This window comes from Eptatretus burgeri, chromosome 7 (genome assembly GCF_056783735.1).
Source record: "Eptatretus burgeri isolate ZD-2024b chromosome 7, Ebu_testis_v1, whole genome shotgun sequence".
NCBI lineage: Eukaryota > Metazoa > Chordata > Myxini > Myxiniformes > Myxinidae > Eptatretus > Eptatretus burgeri.
The window spans coordinates 38,547,350-38,574,687 of NC_140967.1; the positions used below are offsets into that span (position 1 = coordinate 38,547,350).

At 41.7% G+C, this 27,338-nt stretch overlaps 1 protein-coding gene across 2 annotated transcripts in view; it reads right to left on the minus strand.

Moving 5' to 3' along the window:
* The window catches only part of LOC147023066 (uncharacterized), a 97,117-nt gene that overhangs the window by 27,824 nt on the left and 41,955 nt on the right, over window positions 1-27,338 (minus strand). For both annotated transcript variants that reach the window (XM_085888077.1, XM_085888076.1), the window contains exon 3: window positions 4,433-4,479. In XM_085888077.1, coding sequence (XP_085744203.1) covers window positions 4,433-4,479 — 47 coding nt within the window. The remainder of the gene's footprint in view (window positions 1-4,432; window positions 4,480-27,338) is intronic.

The following is a 27,338-nucleotide window of genomic DNA, read 5'->3' on the forward strand; positions in this document are numbered from 1 at the left end:
CATCTTTCCCTAAATGAACCACAGAAATTTTCATACTGATTGGATGCAACATTCTACATGTTGAACTTTTACCGGGATACCACTTCACCGATGACATCATAGTCAAATCACAATTATTCCCCATGCAGAGTAGTTGCCAGATGCCAAGTTTCAATTTTTTCCATGGTGCGTTTAGAAGATACAGAGGTCCAAATTTTTCCCCGTTTTTCCAACATGGCTGCCACCTCACGTGACCTAGGACATCATAATTATCATTATAAAAATTCGGCATGATGAGTAGGATCCATGGTCAAAATTTCGCATCAATCAGATAAGCGGTTGCAGAGAAAACAAAATATTCGCATGTACGTACGGACGGACAGATGGCCAACCCAAAAACATAATGCCACCAGCGACATCGTCACCCGAGGCATAAAAATCACACCCATGTCCAAATGAAGCGGTTCAGCTCGGCATTTTTAATATGAAATAGGCAAAGCCTAGAAATGAAGGAAACCCATTAGAATTATGCTTTAGAACTCTTTAGAATTTGCTTTAACAATTACCCTTCAGAACACTTTTCAAATTACCCGTTTTTTTTTTTTTTTTACTACTTCCACTTATTGTGGTGGCATGATTTCATGCTTTCAACTGGTTATGATCAACGGTGCATCACCACTGCTACTTAGTATGGGGGCACCACTGATGCAATGCCCCTATTACCAGGTCACTGGTACTCATTTCACTGACCTCAGAAGGATGACAGACTGAGTCAACCCCACCTGGTGTTAATTCAGTAGCTGACAAGACTTGAACTCAGGACCCTAAGATCCCAAGCCCACCACCCTAACCACTCAGCCAACACCAGGCTTAATTACCCTATACAGTATATTTACCCTTTGGAACCATCTATAATTCCACTTAAGTACTCTTTCGAATTAAACATGTTGGGGTAGAGAGGTTTTTCTTCTTCATTTTTGATGGATGGATAGAGGGGTGGAAGGAAATAGTCAAGTACTGAAGTGGCTTCCATGCTAAAAATACACTGAGTGGTATGTTATTGCCTTTGTTACATGTCAACTTCAGGGTACCACAGCGAGTGCTGCGAAGGCAACCTGGATGAATAAATATTTATTGGAAAGTTAGCCTTCTATGTCCTGTCGTATGCTGGTTTCACCCTAAAACACCCACTCAGGGCAGAGTCCATTCCATCCATTGGGACCATACTCTGTGCAGAGCGTTTGCGCTATCTTAGCAGTCTCCTTGGCTATTGGGCACAATCTTAGATGGGTCGCCACTCCGACACAGTATACCAGCATGCTGACACTCATTTTGCCGACCTCGGAAGGATGACAGGTCGAGTTAACCCCACCTGGTATTAATTCAACAGCGGAATGGGGTTTGAACTCAGGACCCTAGGATCTCAAGCCCACCACCCTAACCATTAAGCCAACACCAGGCACTCAGGGCAGAGTAGTGTCTTTATTTATTTTATGCCGTGATGCCCTCCGGGTTCCAGCGAAGGAATATTTATTAATCTCTAGTGTTTTCCTTAAACACAAGGATACTAATTAAATTTAACACAATGACTTTCCGAAGAATCCCCAAGTTAAATAAGTATAAACGTCACAGCCACCAATGCAGCTCTCAGTTAACTCACAATTCTCAATATGGAACTTAGCTTAAGCAAGCAGTTCGTAAAATCAATCCCAGGGGGGTAATAAATGGATGAAAAGTCAGCGGTGAGTATGTTTGAAAGGATCTAGTCTGGAGGGTGCACACAGGATGAAGCCGACTGCACAGTCATGTTTTACAAGTCCTCAGAAGGTGAAGTCTTCATGTCACCGAAACATAGAGAGGAACCTGATTCCACAGGTAAAGCTGTATCACAGATGACAAAGATAGAAATTCCAAGCTGTAAAGGATGATGTGTTACTTGAAGGACAGGAGAGGTTGAAGGCACAAATATGCTCCAAAGGGATTCATCAGTCAATCAGCCGAGTGCTTTCTCAAAAATGTCGTGCAAATGACCCAAAATGATGCTAATGAGGGTATACAAGTAACAGCTTTGAAATAATCACCGAAATAACAGCAGTGTAATGTCTGACAGGTGGGTTCCACGAGTAGAGGGAGTTCAGTGAAGACTACCTCACAGGGTATGACATAAGAAGCGAAGCTGAATCTCCACAGACCAATGCACAGTGGGTTGAAGTTGTTCCATCATGGTCAGGGAATAGGTGAGATGCTGAAACTTCCCTGGTTCGCATACAGAAGATCCCAATTCCTCCTTTACTGGGTCTGTCAGTTTTGAAATGATATGCACCGCTTGAAATAGAGTGTGGCAGCTCAAGAGAATGTTTGGACACCTTCTTACTTTTCTCGTCCTCCTTAACTGTCATTCGAAAAACTCCTTCCCTGATGGTGTTATTGTTGTTGTTGCTTAACAGGAAATTTAAGAGCAAAGCTGACATTTTAAGTTGGGGATTTTAAGTTGGGTTCCACATAAGTTGGGGATTTGAGAAACTCAGCATATTGAGACAATCCTGAAGCCAACGTCTGATAAAGTGGAGTGGCAATATGTACATAGGTTATCACACGAGTACTGTCAAAATTAGTCATGAATTGGTGGAGTGAGAGGAGCATTGTGAAATAAGATAATTAAAACTGAGTAATGGTTAAGAGGGAGTAAGGAAGGGAGAGGGGTGTAGAAGGAGGAAGAGAGAATAAGTTTGTTCAGCATTTTTTCAGAAAACCCGTCACATGTTGAAATTCCTTATATGTTTACCCTCACCCATTCCGGAAGGGATCAGAAAAGCTATTGTAATTTGTCTGTGTCTATCAGTAAGTATGTGACCCTGTGCAGATCTACTTTAATACAGATCGTTCATTCTAAGATCTGCAGTAATCTCTGCACAGTAGCCCAAAGGCCTGGTGTTGGCTTAATGGTTAAGGTGGATGACTTAAAATGTTCGGGTATTGAGTTCAAGTCCCTGTCTCCCCTTTGAACTAACACCAGGCATGTTAACTCAGCCTGTAATCCTTCTGAGGTCGACAAAATGAGTACCAGCTTACTGGAAACAGGGGCAATTGCATCAGCCGCACAGCTGTGCTCCCAGAAAATGATGCAGCCAGCAGTGACTGGCTGCATACGAATAAATAAATAAATATGTAGCCCAACATGGCTGCATATTTCGAAATGGCTCATGGCTGTCTTGTTATATGAATATAAAGTGATTAAGATGCATTGTAGCATGACTCCATCAGCAAAATAAATATTAATGTCATAAAAATGAACACTTAAAATGGCCTGTTTTGTAACGCAAGCCATTCAAAAAAGGTATTTTGAGTACATATCCATTATGTGAAGAACAATACCAGGAAGAAGCACAGTTGTTCATGGTTGAAACAGAGAAAACAATTTTTTTTGAGCTGTACGCAACACAAAGATGAACAGGATTGGATTGTTTTTGCAACTTCAATGAATGTGCACAAAGCACTGGGTTTGTTGTTGATGGAGGGATAGCTTTTGTCTTGCTCAATTGAAGACTCCATTTTAAATTCCAGCTCAGCCTTGGCTCCCAACACAGCAGGGCGACCTCCCGTCCAGTAAATTGGTACTGCTGGGACACATTTTTGTGCTGGAGATGCTATCATAAATAAAGCACATGACAGCAGCTCCAAATATCTGATCCACTACAGGGCATTTGAGCTCTGGGTTTTCAAAGGCATATAAAATAGGAAAAAGAGTAATCAGAAATTGCAGACCCTCACCAGGAATTGTTTTACGTGTTGCATTGTGTGGTGTTTGGGTAGTTTTGTGCAGTATATTTTGTGTGGCATTTGTGTACTGGTGTGTTACGTAATTAATGAGATATAATTAGAACTACCACTTTATAACTGCTGGCAGTGATGACTGGGTACCAGGACGTCCCGCTTTGATGCAACCCCACTTTGATCGGACACGTGACCCTGATGCATGACACTTTTTATTGTGATTGAATTGTATTCAGAATGGGATTAAAATAAATTCAACTGAAATCCAATGGAAGACCAAATAGGTACAGCCCTGCATTGGAGTAATCAGAAGGAACCCAAACAAGCAAAAAGAAAAGATGAAGTTATCAGGAGGAACCTGGATAGGATTCGTATTTTATCTGCTATTCCTCTACCCTTAAACCCATCCAGGCACAGCCAAGTAAGCATTATTCAAAAAAAATTAAAAGACCCAGATCAAAAAACTTAAACAATTCTGGCTGCCAGACCATTTGTCCGATCAAGTTGAAATTTAAAAGGTATATTCCCCATCACCACTAGATCACAATTGTTAAGTTCCACATCAATTGATTCAGTGGTTCCAGAGAAAACATTATTTAATATGTTTTTTTTTAAGCCAATATGGCTGCCAAACCATGTGCCTTATCAATTATTCCTTAACAACCTCGCACACGCATACCTTGGGGAACATTGAGGTGAAGTTTCTCCTCGATCTTTCCGGCTGTTCTGGAGAAAAAGATGTTTATATGTTTAAGGGTAAATCCAATATGACTGCCAAAATTTTGACTTTTGACATCATATGTGTGAACCTTTTGTTTCCCGTAGATGGGCGGTCATATGTGTAAAGTTTTGCCTTGATCTCTTAGGCCATTTCAGAGAAAAAATTTTAAGGTTTAAAAAAATTAAAAAAACACAACGAGCTGCTGAATCACGTGACAGATCACATTATCAAAATATTTTTTGGACTATTCTATTCCTGGATGAACCTCAAATTTTTTCATACTGATCGGTTGTAGCGTTCTACATATGCAATTATGACGTCATAACGAAGGCACCTATGATGTCATAAAACAAATCAGACTCATTCTCCATGAGGAGTATTGCTATGTGGCAAGTTTCATGTTTAGCTCGCCTGTTCGAAGAACAGAGAGCTATAGCGATACCCCCAGCGTGAGCGTGAGTGTCAGCGTGAAAATGTTAAAGTTTTTGGTTCAAGTTATTTCCTTTCTAATGTTTCTATCTACCACACTATTTTTTACTGATTACAATATACAAATACATATATTGCTTTAAAATTATTTGGATCAGACTTCACTGCAATGCTTTATAAAAAATATTATTAGACTAGTCTTTTGAAAACGATAAATGTATAAACAGGTGAGCATTGGGTGGCTTTGACACCACTCTGGTTTTTATTGGTGCGGTTTCAGAGATACAGAGGCCAAAAGTTTTTCCGTTTTTCCAACATGGCTTCCCACAACACATGACCTATAATGTCATAATTATGATTGAAACATTCTACATGAGTAGTTGCACCAATGGTGAAACTTTGGTCTCAATCTGACAAGTGGCTGCGGAGAAAAACACAAAAGTTCTGTGTGGACAGACAGACAGACAAACAAGCTAACAAGAAGAAGACGTCGTGTGGAGCACGATACTTGCAAAATCCAAAAAACAAATTTGACCAAAAAATAAATTGTTTTTTTTTTAGTGTATACCTTGTTGAGGTTCGTATGAGAGCTAACACACAACGAACGCACAGCGAGGGGGGGCATGAGACAAGAGGGGTGGGAGTGGGAAGGACAAAACAGTGGGGAACAGAGATGTGAGGAGAAATGTGGAAGGGAGAGGGATGGGGTGAGGAACATGGGGTATACAAGATGGACATTGCAGGGACTTTCAGGAAAGAAAGCAGGGACTTTGAAGGAGATGGGTTTGGGGTGGTTTAAAGGGGGTAGAAAAGATCACGGATTTGGATGGGGGATGATAAGAGGTGGTGGTGAACAGCTGTTTTGAAGACCTGGAGGGAAGAGTGGGGGTGAGGGGGTGAGACCAGAGAGGAGACGGGAGAAGACAGAAAGACCACCGACCTGCCTGCGGTGAGAGGCCCAAAGACTCAGCCTCATCGTGGGAGATGCCAATGATCCGAAATGCCTTTGCTTCCACAGCAAGAAGCCGAGAAAGGTGAGATGCAGGAGCACCAGCCCAGAGGGGAGATCAGTCCTCCATCAGGCTGTGGACGAAAGCTATGTATGTGGTTAGGAGCTCAGGTGTGCCGAGGAAGGACTTTCCACGACGGAGGATTCCCAGTCGGCGACTGGCTTTGCAGGCCAGGTTGGAAATGTGGCTTTCCAAGGAAAGATCATGGCAGATAGTGAGACCCAGAAGCTTGAAAGAAAGGACTTCTTCCAGAAGATTGTTGAGAGAGTAGATGGGGGGGGGGGGGTTCCAAATGGTCCTTTCGGAGAGACAAAGTGAGAGTGTCAGATTTGTCTGGATTGAAAGACATGTTCCACGTGTTGGACCAGTTTGTGATTTTACCCAGATCTGCAGTGAGCGAAGAAGCAACTGCTTGCCGTTCTGAGGGATGACATGGTACGGCAGAGGGTGGAGTTATCAGCAAAGAGAGAAAGAGGATTTTCCAGAGAGTCGGAGAGATCATTGATGAAAACCAGAAAAAGAACAGGGCCCAGAACGCTGCCTGAAGGAGCTCCAGCCAGGACAGGAAGAGGGGATGAGAGAACTCCATTGAGGGCCACACGTTGACTGTGACAGGAGAGAAAGTCTGTGCGCCACAAGTGGAGATGGCCTTGGATACCATAGGAAGAGAGTTTGGTGAGCAGGGCAGGGTGCCAGAGCGTGTCAAAATCATGCGATATGTCTCGGGATATGGCTCTTATTTCATGTCCGGCATTGAGGACCTCCATCCATTGTTGGGAGAGCAAAAGCAGCATATCCAGAGTAGAGTGACTTGGTCTGAAACTAAATTGATGATCAGAAATCAAGCCATTGGAGAAGAGGAAGGATTTAATGTCTGAAGCGATGATGGATTCCATAACCTTGCTGATGATTGGGAGAAGGCTGATTGGTCTGTAGTTGCAGGGATCTGTTTTTTCACCTTTTCTTATGCAGGGCAGTAATGTTTTCTGATTTTCAAGCAGATGACAAATGACCTTGAGCAAATGAGAGGGTGAATAGAACAGACAGAGGGTGAGCAAGAGTAGAGGAGAAGGTTTTTAGGACACGTGGGCTGATGCAGTCTGGACTGGTTGTAGAATCTGAGTTGAGGTTTGACAGCAAGATCTCCACTTTGTCAGGAGAAAAGGACACAGAGTCCAGGGACAGTTGGGTGCGACTGGGTAATGTGGGTAGAGAAAGCGAAGGGTTTCGGACACAAGATTTTGATGCAAACACCGAGTTCAGGCATTCAGCCTTTTCTGTGCGGTATCAGCAATGCAGCCATTTGAGGTAAGGGAGGAGATGGAGGGGGAACATACACCAGAAACAAATTTGTTTAGATGCCACCAGGATTTGGAGGAGGGAGAGAGGTTTGAGAGTTCAGACTTGAGCTTAGAAAGATGTTGTTTTCTGGCTCTCCTAAGGGTAGATACACACTTGTTTCGAGCTTTATGGAAGGAACTGAGATTACCCTCATTTGGGTTTGCTTTCCATGAGGCAAAGGTAAATTGTTTCAGGACAACTGCCTCGCCACAAGCTTCATTGAACTAAGGGCGGGAGGAAGGGTAGGACAACTGAAGACAAGAGGGGATAAATCTGTGCATGAGGGAGAGCAACTTTCTTTGAATGAATTCCCAGTATGAGTTGATGTTGGGGAACGTAGTGATGGAAGACCAGTCTAGAAGTTTGATGGCTGCTTGGAGACCCTGCCAGTCAGCTTGATTGAGATGCCAGACTCGACGGTGCTGAGGTGGTTCTCTGATAACAGCCAGAGAGATGTCCACTTTGACAAGCACGTGGTCAGAAGAACCGATTGGAGCGGAGGAAGAACAGCAGATATTTTCAGGAAGTATCTGCTGTTTGGATTCAATGACCAAATATGCAACTCCTCTTCAAATTTCAAGTGAATCGGATGAAAATTGACAATTTTAGAAATTTGGCCTGTGTTGACCTTTTGGCCGAGATGTACCAACAAAATAATTAGTGGTTGAATTTATTGACCCGAATTACATATTCTCTTCAAATTTCAAGTCAATCGGATGAAAATTGAGGTTTTTAGAAATACCACCTTTGATGTTGACCTTTGGAATATATTGACCCTTTGGTCTGTGTTGACCTCAAAAATAATTGGCTAGTCTAATTCAGTGACTTGAAATATAAACTCCTCTTCAAATTTCAAGTCAATTGTATGAAAATGGAGGATTTTAGAAATATCACCTTAGTTTTTGACCTTGGGCCTATGTTGACCTTTTTGTCGATGTTTATCTCAAAAATAATTGGCTGGTCAAATTCGGTGTCCTGAAATATAAATCCTCTTCAAATTTCAAGTCAATCGGATGAAAATTGAGGATTTTAGAAATCTCACCTAAGTTGTTGACCTTTGGCCGATGTTGACGTGAAAAACAATAGGCTTCTTGCTTATGACAAACTCTACCAAGTGGTGAAGTTTCGTGAAGATTGGTTTTTAAATTGTGACCTGTAAGGCGATTGATAGGGTCAGGTCATATGTGCATTGTGACAGCGTCAGGTCATGAGCACAAAATAACACCCCCTCCCCCCCACTGTTGAGAATGGAGAGACGACTTGCGATTTTTTTCCTCTTCAAAGGGAATAGTACCAGTGCTATAACCACTGGCACCTGCCGGAGGGAGCGAGTGTTGACACCTTTTTTCACTCCCATAGGGAATGTTTGTTTCTATGACTAAAGGGAGATGCATCTGCGTCCACCCGTCCATCACGCGGAGAAGAAGCAGGACCTTGAGATTTAATGTACTGGTTCCTGCTGTCATAGAATAATAACCAGAGAGTTGGTGTCAAAGCCACCCAATGCTCGCCTGTTTATACATTTATCGTTTTTAAAAGACTAGTCTAATAATATTATATAAAGCATTGCAGTGAAGTCTGATCCAAATAATTTTAAAGCAATATATGTATTTGCATATTGTAATCAGTAAAAAATAGTGTCGTAGATAAAAACATTAGAAAGGAAATAACTTGCACCAAAAACTTTAACATTTTCACGCTCACACTGACGCTGACGCTCACACTGATGCTGACGCTCACGCTCACGCCGGGGGGTATCGCTATAGCTCTCTGTTCTTCGAACAGGCGAGCTAAAAAAATTTAAAATCATTTGTTAATTTCAACTTCACTACACCAAAAGTATACCCCAAAGGAACCTCCATGCCAAATATCAGCATCCTAGTACACATATTAAATGATTGGCAAGCTTCTAAATAACTTGCACCAAAAACTTTAACGTTGATGTGCTACAAAAAAGTTAAATTCAAAACAGGTCAGAAATTTAAAGCATTTGAAATATTTTTTTTATTTCAACTTCACTACATCAATAATATACCCCAAAGGAACATCCATGCCAAATATCAGCATCCTAGTACACATATTAATGAATGGCAAGCTTCTAAATAACTTGCACCAAAAACTAACGTTGATGTGCTTCAAAAAAGTTAATTTCAAAACAGGTCAAAAATTTAAAACATTTGAAATTGTTTTTTCATTTCAACTTCACTACATCAATAATATACCCTAAAGGAACCTCCATGCCAAATATCAGCATCCTAGTACACATATTAAATGATTGGCAAGCTTCTAAATAACTTGCACCAAAAACTTTAACATTTTCACGTTCACGCTGACGCTCACACTCACGCCGGGGGTATCGCTATAGCTCTCTGTTCTTCGAACAGGTGAGCTAAAAATAGTGCTGTTGGAAGATAATCTATTTACTTGGAACAAGAACTCATGTCCATTGAATCATAACGATGCCCGTTTTGAAAGCCCATCTTTCTGAAATTGAAGAAGAAAAAGAAGCAAGAATGGTAGTTTTATACAGAGGTTCCAACAATAACATTTAGAGGTTCCAATGATGACTTATTATTCTATCACAGCAGGATCTCTTCTGAAGGACACGGAAGGAGCACACAAAATTATACATGGTAATACTTCTCAAAGCAATAGAAAAATACCGTATATAACATTACATGGAAGAAACACACAAACAACAATCACAGCTACAACAGCAGCACCAACAATAATTACAAAAAAAGATCCTTTTTGTTTTTCATGTTTTCCTTCATTTTGAAATCAATTTTTTGTGACTTTTTGATCCGTTCTGTGTTTGAGATCCTCGAGTCATGACACTGCATACAAAAAAAGGATCTGTATACATATCCTTGTCTATTTAATGAACCCACATTAATCTGACCCATAATCTTATTTATTTACTCATTTGTATTTCCATCTCACATCAAAATCCTCAAAAACTGACAGCATATCCTTTCAAAAGCCTTGGCAGCATCGATGATGTTGCCATAACACCAGGCCAAAAGTTTACTTTTTCAAAATATCATATGGAACATTTTACAGTTACCCGATTACAGATGTGAGATAAACGACGTGATGGAACCGAGAGACTGTGACACTCAGAGATAAGTCAGGCTGCAGAGCAAGAGTAAGATATTTGGAATCTGATCAGGACAATGGCACATAATGCTTTTGTGTGGCATTGACTTGACACAAGTACGGTACTCATTTGAAAAGACACAGTGGGATTCAGATGTTTGGATTAACGGTCAAAGGATAGTGTATATAACTCGTGAGTTATATAAATGATAGATTAATTTTGTGGGATTTGGAAAGAAAACAGACAAGGCAGGTCAAACAGATTCCTCGTGTGAGTAAATGCTGCACACATTATTTTCCTCTCTTTTACTCTTAATTTCTCTTTCTTTATCTACCTGTCAAGAGAGAAGTGAAATCTTACAAAAAAACAACTTCTGTAAGGCTCGCTTGTCTGCGTTTGGATGGACTTAAGGGTAGAGGAGTAGCAGCTGAAACCTGAATCCTATTCAGGTTCCTCCAGATGATGCCATCTTTGCTTCTTTGGGTGCCTTCTGATGACTTCAATGCAGTATTTGGTCAATAATTTGATTAGTGTAATCAGAGGTACAGACAGCTATGTTGTTGGCACACAAAAATGTCAAAGAGGAAGAGTTAGTGTATCAGAACTTCTCCAGCTGAGAATAACATTTTAAGAACCTTTACAGGACTAAAAAATTTTTTAGCCAAGATATAGGGTCTTTTCTGGTCCCCATCATTCAGCTTTGCAATTCCTCCTTTATATCAAGCGTCGATTTCCTTTTATAGACTGCAGAATTTCAAAGGCTGGTTTATAAGATACCAAACATAAGAACTATGCAAAGAGACTGGCAGCAGCTGTGCTGCTCTTGGACTTAGAGGATGCTTTTTGATCCCCAAAATGGTTTATGAAAGTTAATTTGACAATTTATCCTGGCATGTAGTGCTCATCATGTCAACTGAAAAGGAATCCCACTTCTTCTTTCATATGCAGCACAAGACTGCAGGGTGGCATTATTGGCTGAGAGTGTGGTGGTGCTGCTGATGCAATTCCCACTGTAGGTTAGAGCAGAATTTTGGAATTTGGTCTCCCCTACTCTTTGCAAAGGATCTTTAGCGTAGGATCTTTAACATCCACCAACTAATGCCAGCTGATAGGATTTCCATTTAACATCCATCCGAGGGACACATTGATGAATCATCCTGCCTGTGAAACTCATTGATGAATCATCCAGCCTGGGTTCACATTTTATAGCTGGGTTGGGATTCAAACCCACGATAGACAACTTAGAAGCGAGTGTGCGTACCTCAAGGCCATCCTTATCAGCCCAGGAATCCCACTGTCTCGGCATCAAATGAGAATTCTTATTCAGCTTAGTTGTAAAAAGTTCAATCATCAGCTTTTGATAATTATTGAAGTAAGTCTGTCAGTGGATTAACATCGTGAATAAACAGCAGATGGTTAGCTGCAGCATCACCATAAGGTGAAATGAGATGATCCTCAACCAACAAAATTACCAAACCCAAGATGACAAGCACCCATGCAAATAGAACAAGACTGAGCACTTCACAATGCCAAGCCTCTCAGTCTTCGGGGTACATTGATTACAGTACATCTGAGGATAAATGATCTATGTTCAAGTAGATCTGTCTGCAGACACACCGATAACAATCATCTCTCCTCTGTTTTCGGGAATGGTGAGTCTAAAAGGCACAAGAGGTGTGACTTCCAGAGAAAGGCCCACTGTCAACATCGTGTTTGAACATAAAAACAAAAACTGATAAGACCATTCATTGGGAAAAGAGATGCCTTTTGATTGGATCACAAATGCACAGAACCTATATTATTTTGGCTTAAAATCCCTATTGCAATTATTTTTGTCATTGTTTGATCTTGGGTCTTCATTGAATCCAAACATAATTCCTCACCAGATAGAGAATCATGGATTTCTTCTTCCTCTCATCCTTGGAAATTTCCCCTTTCATTTCAGGTCGACCATTGTCCTCTTCTCTGTTCAAATCTTTGCTCCAGGTTCTTTGTCATGCCGCACATTTCAATGTCCTTTTTTTTTCTTTTTCACCACATCACTTCATGTTATTTTTGCCCTCTCTCTTGCTCTGCCATCTCCCTTCATTCTTTGCACACTCTTGTCAATATAATTAAGGCCTTTCCAATCATTGTCCAAACCAATGCCATCTTCCTTCCCTTATTTTTTTCTGTGACAGGCACCACTTCTGCTCTTTTCTTTAGACTTCATTTTTCTTGTGGTCTTTCTTTGTTAGCAATTATGTATCCATCTTAGCATTTATATTTTCATGGTTCCTAGCACAGTATTCCTATTTTCCTGGCGAGATAAAACTGTTCTGTGCAGTCGCACTGGTCATAAAATCGTTCTGTAGACATGTTTTCAATTTAAGTTATATTTTTCCTATCACTCAACAATCCTGCACATTATGACTTCAGTAAATTTAACCAGAGATCATTTTAAATGGTTTATGGAAATTACTGAGGGTGAATAAATTGATTTAAATAAGGGCATGCCCCCTTCCCCCCAGGAAAAGAACTGAAGCCAACTAATTTACTTTCAAACAAATTAATACAGCAGTTTTACAATCCACAAAATAATCGACAATTTTAGAGACATGTAAAAGACATACAGTGCATGGCTTTTATGAATCACGGTCGGATATCATGCCGACATGTCGATCATCAGGAGATTCTCACATGGTATATACTGTTTTCACGACAGGGGCTATTTAACTACTGTAAATTTAAAACTTTAGGCATTTGTAAGGTTTTGTTTGCTTCAATTACATCGGCCCTGCATGAACCAAATTGGTGATTGCACCCTCAGGGTGAAACAGGTGAAGGTGGTAGATGGCAAACTCACCATGCTCATAAGCTATGCTGATACCCTGTGGCTCAGAGAGAACTGGGTGAGTAAAATTAAGGCATGGGCAGGGGGGGGGGTGTTGGGGGAGAGGGTTTTGAACCAAATTAATCAACCACAGAAAACTTGGCATCACAGTGTATGTGTTTGCAAAAGAGGGAACAAATTTAACTAGAAAATAGGTTTTGCTTAACAATCATTACAAAATAGTGAACAGCTGATGGTCTAATCGATTCACGAATGTGACAAAAAGCCCAACAAATATTTTTCACAAATCCTTTAAAGACTGCCCCACAAAATATATTTGATTGTACTTGTTATGCATGGTGCTTCACTCAGATTTTGCTCATATTATAATTTGGGAAGTGCATGTGTGGTTGTTTGTTTGCTTGACTTCTATGCACTCCTAAACCACTGGATGAAATGAGTTGAAAAATGTTGGTTGTACTTGGAGTGTGCACGGGAAGGCTTTCGGCTGTATTGGAAAATAAAACAACATATAGATCTCGGGGTTCACAGTGAGGGGAAAGAAGCCAATTCTCTCTCTGTACATATGTATGGCATAGAACTGCAACCAGTGGGAGTGGATATTACAGGCCATACTGAAATGGGGAAATTATCCCACCCGTAATCCTAAGAGAATTATCCTATCAATTAGGACGGATTCTTCGCTAGTTTTATTAACTAACAATTTATTGAACTCTCTCCAGCTTTGTAACTAATCCTCAGAAGAAGTAACATCGACTTGTCATAATATTTTGGAAACAGTACACATGATATACAGTAAGTTAAGCAAATATGTGGTAAATTACATAGACACAATAAAACAGACTTCCTTGGATGCTTTCTTGTGTATATAATTTAACTTATTTGTGCAGTTTGGGCTTGTCTTCATATTATGTTCACAAAATGGCGGAGTTTATGCAGCACAATTACCTCTCTCCCATCCTCGACCCTTTTCATGCATAATATGTCGATGGAGTATAAGCTAAAGACCTTCACAGTCAATCAAAACGAGTGAATGTAGGTATAATTGGAACCTGCCCATCAATCAGTTAATTATGTTATGACTATATAAGTGATTAGCAAGAAGGAATGAAACACAAAAAAATCGATAATATCAATTCACAGATGTTTGGTACTACAGAACTTTAATATGGATATAAACAAACACTATGTAATAGTGAGCAAAGCTTTGAGACCTGCGTATAAAGCACACGCCTTCACTTCCTCCTTCACTTGCTGCGATTTTACCCTGAAGAGTGCAGCACGAAAAGCTTCAGTCACTATTATGTCGTGTTTGTTTGTATCCATATTAAATATCAATTCAGTTGCACTTTGGCAGAGAGATTACGTGGTCTCCACAGTTCATGTTAGGTTTTAGTGTAATTCACAAAAGTTTTTAAAACCCCAATTTTTCTTCTTCTTTTAAGAAGAACAACAAGTTATTTTAAGGAAGGCTACCATGCATCTCACAAATTGCTAAAGACTCGGAAGAATCTAGCTCCAGAAATTATGCTCACATCTTGAGATTTGGGCTCCGAAGACACACGCCTTTGCATCCTTGATAAAATGCTTCTTTCGACATTCCTTTGACCAAAATTTAGCCACTGTCCAAAGCTTGTAGGTCAATGCACCAAAAGTACTTTTTCTGACAATAATCTTGTAAGCTTTCTGCGGTTTGCAGTGAATTCAATGCATAATTAATGACCTGCATGGTAAATCAGCTGAATTTTTCAAGCACGTTAATACTATTGTGAAATATACCACTGATGTGGTGAGAAAACAACAACAAACTAACTTTGCATCACCTCCTGAAGTATTCTCTGACAATTTCATCAGATTGGTTGAACTAAATTAGTCACAAATTTCAACCAGAAATACTTTGACGCCTTGCACAAACTATACAACCCCCTTCCCCCTACCCTAACAAAGAACAAACACCATACGCCCGCACAACCATAAAAAGAACATACTCTGCTATGCAATTTTCGAAACAGCTGACGAAGGTCACCAGATACCTTTCACTCCAGTGGCAGTCTGTATGGGCAAAACTCTTATTTCCCCAGGGCTGCTCTGAAGAAACGGTACAATGTTGTCAGCCTGCCTTGTTTGGCTCTGTATATGTCCTCCCATAGGGCCTGAAGTTCCTCACAGGTCCAGTATCAAGTAGCCATGACTAATGGTCAGTGAAACCAAGTAACAAAAAGCCAAGTCCCATGTATTTTTGGATGGCATCTTGGTTGAAATTAAATTGCAACTCTTCATTGTTAAAGTCATGGTATGTTAGAATTTAACTGTGATGCTGTTGTTTATGATCAACATATTATGATTTTTTTTTTCCTCTCTAAGGCTCACTGGGCTGCACCTGGATGGGTTTGAGGGTTGTGGAATAGCGGCTGAAACTCGAATCCTATCCAGATTCATCCTGATGACTCCATCTTTGCTCTTCACTAGTTCGGGTTTCTTCTTGGTCTTCCGTTTGATTATAATGCATCAAAATGAGGAAAACTTTAATAAAGGGCACTTTTTATAACCTTGCAAAAATTAAGAGCATGACTTTTTAAATATCTTTTTCGAAGGTTACACAAATCTGTAAGTATGACCTAAAGATTAAAAATAACTTTTATTATTATCGTATTAAATGAGTTTATATTTCTATTTTATGTCACAACTCAAACATTCAACCTTATGTGACGGAGGAAGTTTTAAGACAATGGATAACCTGAAGCGAAGCTCTAAATCGCAATGGATCTGGAATACAGAGTTCACTTTCAAAGGATCTTGGAAGTCCCAGGTAAATAAACACATGTAAGCAGAGTGGTAGAAGTCAAACAATATGGCCTTTTCCTGCAGGCCACCTGATGGTATATCCATCTATAATCTCTCAAACAACTGATCATGTGTATCCAGTTGGACTATGGGAAAGCCAAATGGAATTTATTATTTATTGGCTTAACCGATGAAAGAACATTCTGCCAAACAACTAGTTTCATCCATTTCACAACACATAGCTCAGTCTTGGTGATGACATGACAAAAGCAAACTGACTGGTAAATCCATCTAGCCCTGTGTGTACACCATGTTATTGATGGATATTGGGTTAAATTCCAACCAAGTAATGAATATTTCACCAAAGACTAGACTTCGGTATATGATGTAACAAACATGACACTCGTATAATAAGTCAATAAAGTAAACTTTAAATTCCATATTTTTATATGATTTGCTATTTTGATAAATCAGTTGAAGAATCAATATTAAAAAAAATTCTTAAAACTATATTAAAAAATCAATAAGTGCTTGATGTTTCAATGGCCATTTCAGCCTGTTCCATTACACTTGAAAAAATGTCTGACATTTTTAATACAAGATGTAGGCTCAAAGAAGATGATTGTGACAGAGGGCAAAAAGGAAATGTACTGATAGTGGGGCAGTGAAGTCACAGTTAGATGCAACAAATGGGGGAAAGAATGAACAGGAAAAGAGGAAAGAACAGTGGGGGAAAGGGAGAGGGGGAAAGGAAACACAGTGACCTGCAAGTAAGAAGGCTGGGGGAGGTACAGTAGGGTTAATGTGGGTGAATAAGATCACAGATATGGATGGGGTATAATAAGAGATGGTGGTGCACCAGCTGCTTGAAGTACTGAAGGGAAAAGTTGGATTGATAAATTTTCAGGAAGGTAGTTCCATAAATGGAAGAAACGAGAAACAAGAAAGTAGAGGTGGGTGGAAAGCCGGGATTTTGGAAGTTTAACAAGGAGGGGGTTCCTGGAATAATGCATGCACTCTGATTGTTTGTGGGAGGGTTGGAGGGCTAAGAGAGCAGAGGGAGGTAGATCGGAGGAGCAGACAAAAAAAAAGAAAAAGAAAAAGAGAGGCAACCGACATGTCTGGGGTATAAGATCAATAGGCCTTGAGCTTTGGCCACATCGTGGGAGATGACAAAAGGATGAAAGCTTTAGATTCCACAGATTCCAGGAGAGACAGATGTGATGCTGGGGTACCAGGCCATAAGGGACAATAAGTCTGCCATCTCACCTTCAACAATGCCACTCCATTGTGCTCTGGACAAAGGCTTTGCAGCAGTGAATATTTCAGATTTTTCAAGGAATGACTTGGAATGATGGAGTATGCCCAGTCTGTGACTGGTTTTGGGTGACAGCGTTGTTACATTGTCATTGCCCCCTGCACGAGAAGGGAAAAGCAGAGTGAAGCAATTGGTTCATAGCCGTCCATCCATCCATCTGTCTGTCTTATCAATTTATGATCATCAGTTTAGGATCGAGGAACAACTTATTAAAATTGAATGTTATATTTTGAACACAAATCGGAACATGAATAGGAAGACAAGTTTCTCGTTTTGCCATACTTTGGTTCTGAATCTGTCCCTGAATCTGCACATGCACAGAGAGGAGTGAAGTAATATTTTTATTCAGTCTGCCTGCCTGGTAATCAAACAAAATTGAAAATTATTTCAAACAGGAAACTTAGTTTTTAAAGGTGTTATAAAGGACACAAACAACAGGCATGAAGAACTAATGTAATGTTTTAGATAGGGTGATGTAATCGATACTGGTTAAAACAGTGGTAAAACCCAGAATTATTTTATTTACATGCATTTAAGCCTGAAACTTCTATTTAAATTCAATTGCATACTTGAACAATGTAGAACACAAATATCCTTCATAATACTTCCAAGAACCATGCTATTTATCCATTTATAGCATAAATGGGCATGTAGGGGGTGTGTTCAGTTACCAAGCAGCAAGCTAGCGCTTGCCAAGCTATCCGTTTCTTCTCAATGGTTTGGAATGGAATGCTTTATTGAGTGATTAAGCCACTTGGTGCGTGCTCTACAAGAAACTTGAAAGAAAGGTGAGCTCATTTAACGATCTTTCTTGAGTAACAGGTAAGACTAAGATTTAAAGACATACTGCATTTGTCAAACCAGCATCAACTCAATTCCAGATCAGCAGCGAGTGATGCAGGTACTATTGGCCTATTGGTAGGGTGGCATACGATATGACAATGTGAAGTCATCTGCAAAAAGGAAGAGAGGGATTTTTTTATAGCAAGGGTGACATAATTTTTGTGGAGGAGGAATAAGACAGTGCCTTGGGGCACTCCAACCTCCATTGGGAGAGAGGAGAGGAGATGGTTGCATTATTAGCAATGCATTGACTGCCTGAGTGGAGAAATACCAGTCATGTCTTTTACGCAGTGAACTTAGCAAGCAAAACAGGAAGATGCCAGATGATGTTGAATGCTCGAGATATGTCCAGGTAGTGTCAAGTTAAAACATGTTAATGTTTTTCGATTTAAAGGCATATGAAAAATCCTCAAGAGCTGACCATTGTGTTCAATCTATGCTATTACTGATCATCATCATCTGACCCCGTATATATTACCACCCGCAGATCCTTCTCCTGTGTGACATGCTCCAAGTGTGCACCCTTGCATTATGCAGTCCCTGTTTTCAATATTCTTAAGCATCCCCAGAACCTAACATTTCTTTATGTTAAACTTCATCTGCCAATCTTTTGCTCAATATTAAAGTACTGTATCTATTCTTTCCTGAATCTGATCACCTGCCATCTCACCTGCCCCTCTCCTCTCTGCTATCTACCTTACCTCTAAGCTGTATCATCTGCAAATTTATAAAGCTCTTTCTTTTCCGCTTCTCCATCGATTGTTGGGAGAGTAGAAGCAGACTGAAAGAATTACTTTGCTCCTCTGTGCACACGCTCGCTTGGGATGAGATTCTGTACAATTTGCCAAATTACTGTTAAATTGCAGGTTCATGTTCCAATTCATGTTCTGATTCATGTTATACAGTGCTCAAAATATAAAATTCAGTTGAAATTAAGTAGTTCCTCATTCATAGACTGACGTCTGTAGACAGACAGACAGAGTGAACCAATTGCTTGATCCCGTTTGGTGCTTCGCGCACAGGGTGGTTGTCACCAGAATCACACGACAGTGACAAGTGCAATATTTTGTTACCTGCTGACACAAAAATTGAAACCTGGCAGAGCAGAACCAATGTTGATATTCCCCCACCCTAACCCTGATGGTAATCTCAGGCACACACATAATATAATGTTACGGTTTTGGAAGACCCCGCAGAATCACACCCAACACATAAGGGCTCCCAAGTGTAGTTATATGTCACAATTTTGTTTAGCTAACTTACCTCTCACCCCAGGGCCACATTTAGGGAAGGACCAATGGGACATTTAACCAGAGCCCAAACTTGAGGGGCCCACGAGAACCATACGATACATTTATTTATTTATTTATTTATTTATTTATTTATAAGACCAGTTCAGGTGACCCTCGTATAACCCTCATGTAACCTGTGTTCTGATAATGCATTTTCACTACATTGTGGATATAATACAACAACAACCACCATACTACGCCATTCTGAGATAATCGTTCAATCACAGTTTTGCCACGTTTTCGTTTTGTTTTCGATAATCGTTTTGCCACGCTATGTCATTTTGAGCCAGTTGTTTGTGCTTCGTGCTCCATGCAAGTCATTCGTGCTCCATCATCCTGAGTGAGTCATTCGTGTGCCATCATTCTGAGTGAGTCGTTCACTCACAGCAGATTCTTTTGTCCTACTCTGTCATTCTGAGAGAGTCGTTCGTGCACCGTCGTCCTGTGCAAGTCATTTGTGTTCTGTCATTCTGAGCGAGTTGTTCATGCTCTGTCATTCTGAGTGAGTCATTAATTTCCCGTGATGACTGAGTGAGTCGTTCTTGCTCCGCCATCCTGAGTGAGTCGTTTGTGCTCCGTCAACCTGTGCGAGTCGTTAGTGCTCCGTCAACCTGTGCGAGTCGTTAGTGCTCTGTCAACCTGTGCGAGTCGTTAGTGCTCCGTCAACCTGTGCGAGTTGTTAGTGCTCCGTCAACCTGTGCGAGTCGTTAGTGCTCCATCAACCTGTGTGTCATTAGTGCTCCATCATCCTGTGTGAGTCGTTAGTGCTCCGTCATCTTGTGTGAGTCGTTAGTGCTCCAAAATATGATGCGAGTCATTAGTGCTCCGAAATACTGTGTGAGTCCTTCGTACTCCATCATCTTGTGTGTGAGTCATTCGTGCTCCGTAATCCTGTGCGAGTTGTTCATGCTCCATCATCCTGTGCGAGTTGTTCGTGCTCCATCATCCTGTGTGAGTCGTTCACTCACAGCGGCCAAAACTATGGCTGCAAAGCATGTAACAAGTGGCATTGGAGATACTGATCAAGTGAAGAAGAAGTCAAGAAAGTCTCATTCATTGGAGGTGAAATTGAAAGTTTTACATCCGTCTGATAGAGGTGAGCGCAGCGTTGATATTCAGAGAGATGGGACTTCGTGATTCTACAGTGAGAATCATTTGTGACAATCATGTTAAAATCTGCAAGATCGCTCAGACAACGAGACTCAGTGTTAGCATAACTGCAAGATCTCGACTTGATGCTATTGTGACAATGGAGAAGATGCTGACCACATGGATAGAACATCAGAATGAACAGAACATGCCCTTGTCAGGAATTGACATTCAAGAGAAGGGAGGGAGTTTGTTTGGAGATCCAACCAAAAATACCATTGATCCAGTGCCTTTTGCTGCCAATCATGGGTGGTTCGAGCTCTTCAAGAGTCACCATGCATTCCACAATCTTAAGGTGACTGGAGAAGCTGCTGCTGCAGATCATGCTGCTACCTAACAATTTCCAGCTGTTTTCAAATCAGTGATTTTGGGATGGAGGTTACACACCAAGCCAGGTGTTTAACCTCGATGAAACTGGACTTTACTGGAAATGCATGCTCAGCTGCACTTTCATCTCCATCATCTTCATCTCCATCAACTTTGGCCTGAGGCAGTGATTGAATTCAGAGGTTTCATGGAGGCTGAAGTCAGTGAAGCAAGGCAACCGATTGTGGACATGGCCCTGCAAGTGGGATTTGAGGATCTCGACAAAGATGATGTTGAGGATTTGCTTCTCTCACTCAGATAGGAGCTGAGCAATGAAGATTTTCTGGCTCTGGAGGAGGAGCACATCAGAGAGCACATCAGAGGAGCACAATTAATCAGAATCAGGTCCTGAGGATGTTGTGCCTGTTATAACCCTCACGACGAAGGTCATGGCTAATGATTTCAAACTGGTCGACGAAGCCATGGCAATCTTTGAGGAACATGATCCTGACTGCATGAGAAGTTCCAAGGTGCAGAAGGAGATGAAGAATGTCCTCAAATGTTTCAAAGAGGTCTACGAACAGAAAATGAAGGAGCCACTCAAGTCTCCATTATGAAATTCTTCAAAAAAAACTCCCAAGTGAATCAACCTCCATTTCATCTTCTGAGCCTTCAACCTCAACTAGACAGCCTGCCACACCTGAATAAGCCTGCCACAAGCAATATGTACTGTATCCAACCACAATCATGTTAACACTTATTAAAAAGTAATTAATTGTAATTTTTTTTATTCGTTATATGTTATATTTATGCATTATTTACTGTTTTTATGGAGGTGTTCAACTTGAAAAGGTGGAAATCTTCCCCATTTTGAACATAACCCCCATTTTTACATGTTAAATAAATATTGCCTCTATAACACGTTTTCGGATAACACGGCGTTTCACGGAAATGCATACCCCGCGTATGAGGGTCTCCTATATGTATATATTCCCTTGTTGACTCAAAGGTCGCAGAGCCAGGGAAGTGGTATATGAGGTTACATCTGCTCTGTAAGGCTGGCAATTCGACTTTCCCCATCCAGTTTTTGATAAATGTGTGTTAACGTTCCATCAAAATCACTTAGATTTACCCTTTAGAATTACCCTTTGGAATTGCCCTTTAGAAATGCCCTTCAGAATTACCCTTTAGAATTATCCTTTAGAAATGCCCTTTAGAATTACCCTTTAGAATTACCCTTTGGAATCTCAAGATCTCAAGAACTCAGTTGTCCACTTGGGCAAAGTACATCAAAAGAGAATTTTTAATCTCAAGAACTCAGTTGTCCACTCTGGCAAAGTACATCAAAAGAGAATCTTTAATTTCATGTATGCGGAGGGGAGAACTCTACTCATTTGACATCCAAAAAAATGGGAGGGTGAGACATTTGGAATTTAAACTACGGGAAATGCTTATAAGCACAAAGCGAAAGTTTGCAGTACAGTGTTATCAACCAAATTAGCCTGTTTTTATGCAGCGAACAAGACCTTTTCAATAGTAAGATATTCATTTTTCAATATGTAGGTCTAAAAGACTGTCAGGAAAGGGAAACTTTATTGACAGCCAAATCAACTCCAGTACAAAAATTATACTTATAAAGTACCAGCAACAAGAGAATATAATTGAGAATACATTAATATAATTATTTTTCTTCCACACACTCCAGAATTACCCTTTAGAATTACCATTCAGAACACTCGAGAATTACCCTTAAGAACACTAGATTCTAGAAGTACCTTTTGGAACATTCTAGAATTACCCTTTGGAACACTCCAGAATTACAGTTTCAAATTACCCTTTAGAACACTCCAGAAGTACCCTTTAGAAACATTTATAACTCTCTTGCAAATACTGTTTGGAGTTTCTAGAATTAAACACAGTGGGTGACAAAGGTTCTTCTTCCTCATTTTTTTTAAGATGGATGGATGGATGGTTAGAAGGAAGGACCCACCCAATAGTGGGGCAACTTAGCATAACAATTGTGAATTTTGTGAGGAAAGCACCAAATTTGGCACACTAGTAGCATATCATATTATGAACAGATTTGGATATTGGGCCATCTCAAATTCAGCCGCTGATGGCTGTGGCAGCCATTTTCCACTGCCATCAAAAATTTTGAGATGGCCCAATATCCAAATCTGTTCATAATATGATAGGCTACTAGTGTGCCAAATTTGGTGCTTTCCTCGCAAAATGCACAATTGTTATGCTATATTTAGCTAAGTTGCCCCACTACAAGTACTGTTGTGGCTTCACCGCTTAAAAATACACCCTTACGTGAAAATGATATAAATCACAATTTATATGGAAGGGGGTTTAAAAAAACTGATTGATGAAATCCCTCACCATTCACCGCAACTCAGGAAACACTCAGTATCACAAATAGCTGCATAAGCGCTGCATATAACAGTGCACTTAGTGTTTTTTCTAGTTTACGTACCGGTAAAATTTTCTTTTTGTTGCAAAATTACCACCTCACAGTGAACTTGCTGCTCTTTGCCGTTCAGCTCCCCAATGAGTCTTTCTTTCTTTCTCTCTCTCTCTCTCTCTGTCTCTCTCTGTGTCTGTGTCTCTCTCTGTGTCTGTGTCTCTCTCTGTGTCTCTCTCTGTGTCTGTGTGTCTCTCTCTGTGTCTGTGTGTCTCTCTGTGTCTCTCTCTCTCTCTCTCTCTCACTCTCTCTCGCTCTCTCTCGCTCTCTCTCGCTCTCTCTCACTCTCTCTCTCACTCTCTCTCACTCTCTCTCTCTCTCTCTCTCGCTCTGTCTCTCTCGCTCTGTCTCTCTCGCTCTGTCTCTCTCGCTCTGTCTCTCTCGCTCTGTCTCTCTCTCTCTTCCCCCCCCTCAGCATCTCAAGGAGATGGGGATGGGCCAGGCATCTGCCTGGGGGATGGCCAGACGGAGGTCCCTGGAGTACCGGCGGGAAGTGGACGCAGCGACGCGCTGCTCCGGCACATGCTCCCATACCTGACCTGACCAATGTTCTGCAATAAAAACAAATAACACTTCCCCATCACATGTTTTTCAATTTATTTTCTCATTAAATTGCATGGTGAGTTCTTGGTTTCATTTTAAGTTTTCATTTTATAGTGTAGTCCAAAGTGTATGCAAGCTGCCATCCTAGCCAAATCCCCTCAAACTGTTAATATGTTCATGTTTAATCAGATCCTTGCTTGTTACTTGAATATCATAGTACTTGTTTACTCTCTTCATTTGCGTAATTGCTGCATCTATTTACATAATTGCTTGTGTCCACATCTTCAGGTGACAAATTGGAGGTTGTGGTTTGGGGCTTCTATCCAAGTCGGTATTTTCTCATAAATAATTTGGATTATATCAAGGCATGCATACTCTTGGTTGATTGTAAGCTTACCTTTGAGTTTACTGGCTGAGGATTCTATCCTTAAATAGCTGGATCCTATTAAAGCAGCCAGCAGGATCACCTCATAACAAAGCATGCCATCCTTTTGGGGAGATGTCCAAACACTTGTCTGTTTGCAATAATGTAGGCTTTGATGTTGCCATGGTGCTGTAGGCCTCGCCAAAAGGAAGGAATGGGCGAGGTTAATTAAGAAGCAAATATCTAACAACTACCTCAGCTTGAAATGCCTTTTGGGCCTATATATTGTAACTAGCCGGGCGTCAGCCGCCAACCGACCGCTCTGAACGGAGCCGCAAGTCGAGTCGGCCTGACTGATCGCCTGGAATATAAATCGCCACCCGGATAACTCCGAGCGACGGGTCCTTGTACAAGAACCGAAATACGCCAATCGGCAGATCACGTGGGGTAGGGCCGATTGCCAATCTTCAATTTACCTAAATACCCATGTGATCCAACTACCGGGGTATTCCACCCTCGACGGAACTCGTACGGAACAAACCGCCGAGGCGAGCTTGTCCGTGCACGATTCTGAGCGGCGTAATCGCCGAGAACCGTCGGTCCAAATGTCCCCCTATTACGGCAAACCAATGGCTTTCTAACTCCCAACACACGAAATGTTCAGTCAATGAGGGAATGGACGCAACGAGCAGGTTTACATTCACACAAGGACATTTATTATCATGAAACGCGTATGTAATTAAATAAGGCAAAACACGTATGCAATTATACAAGCAACAAAAGCATGACAAAAGAACTACAACCGTCTACTTATTATGTACAGTCATTTACACTTAACAGCAGTTCCTACTTATTAGACGGGCCCACGGACACATGTATGCGCGCGCGCGCGTACACACACACACACACACACACACACACACACACACAAAATGGTGGCTGAGGCCTTGAATCATGAGCTCCAGCTCGGAGGACAGGTGCGCTGAAGCTCAGAGCTTGACTCGAACCTTTCCACCTCGTGTGGTCTTCAACTTGTCCGGACCTGGGCTCCAGCGAGAGCGAGCTGGATCCAATCGCCGCGATCCTTCCCGAGCTCCCGCAAATCCTCCCGCGCTCCTCAACACGTGCCGGTGAGACGAGGGGCTGATCTTTCCTGTCGATCGTCGCTTCCCTGAGGAACCAACTTCAAGAAGAGGCCGACGCGCCGCACCATGCCGGGAAACAAAATGGAGAACGAAAAGCTCCACGAACCAAGAGAAAGAGGAAGAAGAGGAAGAAGGCTGCACTCGCAACTCGAGCCGAACAACTGGCTCAAGTTCCTTCCAAAACAAAGCAGCAGCCGAAGCTCACTGAGCCAGCCGAAGCAAAAAGCTTCCGAAGGCCTCAAGCCAAGCAAGCCAAGCAGGACCCGATGGCCTGCTGAACGACTGCTCTCTCCGAAGCAAAAAAAAGCTTACTCCTCCCACGGGACTAAGCACACAAACTCTGCACACGGGACTCAGAACGGGACTCTTCACGAACTCTGCCACGGGACTCCCACGAACTCAGCTCACGAACTCAGCCCTACCACGGGACTCCCACACGAACAAAGAAAGGGTCTCCTCTTTATCTTTTGCACCCCCTCCCCCGCACCCGGCGTGACTCATGCCCTCGTGATCCACCCCCCGCTCAACCACGGGTGGGAGGAAGTTGTTGACGTCACCGCAGGGTTAATCTTCCTCTTCGCAGAAGAGGGGGGAGGGACGTCTCCATTGTTCACTCCCGAACTATTAAATCGATCCGCAGCGCATCTAATCGATTTCTGAACATTTAAACAATGAAAGGTGAGCTATCTAGGGAACATGCACTTATCAACATAGCTGACTAAGGGAACCTGTGTGTTGTGTGCAATTGAATTCCAAATTCGTAACACTACCCCCTCCCCTTTTTACAGACTCGTCCCGAGTCGTCAAACTTTCGTGTGACCAGCATGTGTAAGTTTTCCCCTCATACGTTCTACCTTCGGATCCCTGAGTGCGACATTTCTTTCTACATGTCCCAAAAATAAATAACCTAATGCGCTGCGTAACTAACTCAACAAACTCTCACAGACTCATTCGGACAACTTAACTAAAATTGCCAGCACTAAAACAAATATGCAGGTGGGGTTCCACGTATTTACAATCTTAACTTATCTATTACATTGCACTAACCATGGCCCAGGACTTGTGATCTGTGAAAAGGGAAAGGCAAAAGTCAGAACAAAGTCTTTGGTGCAGGGGAATGGATGGAGATGATCGCAAAACACAAAAAATGGACTGGATGCACAGGCTGCCTGCAGGGCAGTCCTCACAAAACTGGATGGTCCTGGCACGCATGGTGATGGATGGACACAGGGGCAAACGCAAACAAGGGCTAGCAGACATGGGGTCATGGGAGAGGCAGGCAACTAGGCATGGCAAGGTAAGCCCATGCAGAACAGGCAGCTGCAGCACAACAGGCCGGCAGGTGAAGCTGGCCGGCCTCTGGTGTGGTTCCATCAGGTCTAGCGGGAGTGCGGTGGAGCCAGCCGCTCTGAAGGCGGGACCGTTCTCGGCTCGGACCGAGCCTACTGTCTCCCCCCACTCTATTGCCTTTGCCTGTCTCTGTCCATACCCACTCCCTTAATTTGCCACACAACACAACAAAATTTTGCCCCTCTTTATTTTTATTTCCCTTTTATAATTGTCTCCCTAACCCCCTTTATTGTCTTTGTCCGGCTTGCCCATCATGTCCACCGAGCCTACTCCCAACCCGTACGTTCCCTCTCTGAGGGGAATAGGGAGAGACTAGCGTCCTGTCTCGAGGCCCAACGAAGCCTCAGAATGGCCTCCTCAGAGTTCAGCGATCTACGAAGGTGAGTCCAGTGGCCTACAACGAGCGAAGGGAAGGATGGTGCGAAGGGGTACATCTCCTATCTACCCTAACATTCATTAACCTGAAACTACCCCGGGGCTTTCCAAAAACGCCTCACACTTTAAAACTATCGGTTCTAAAAACCATGATTCCCGCCGCCTGTGTTGGTGTCCATTATAAATTTGGGCTTTGCCCTCAAATTTTCATACGT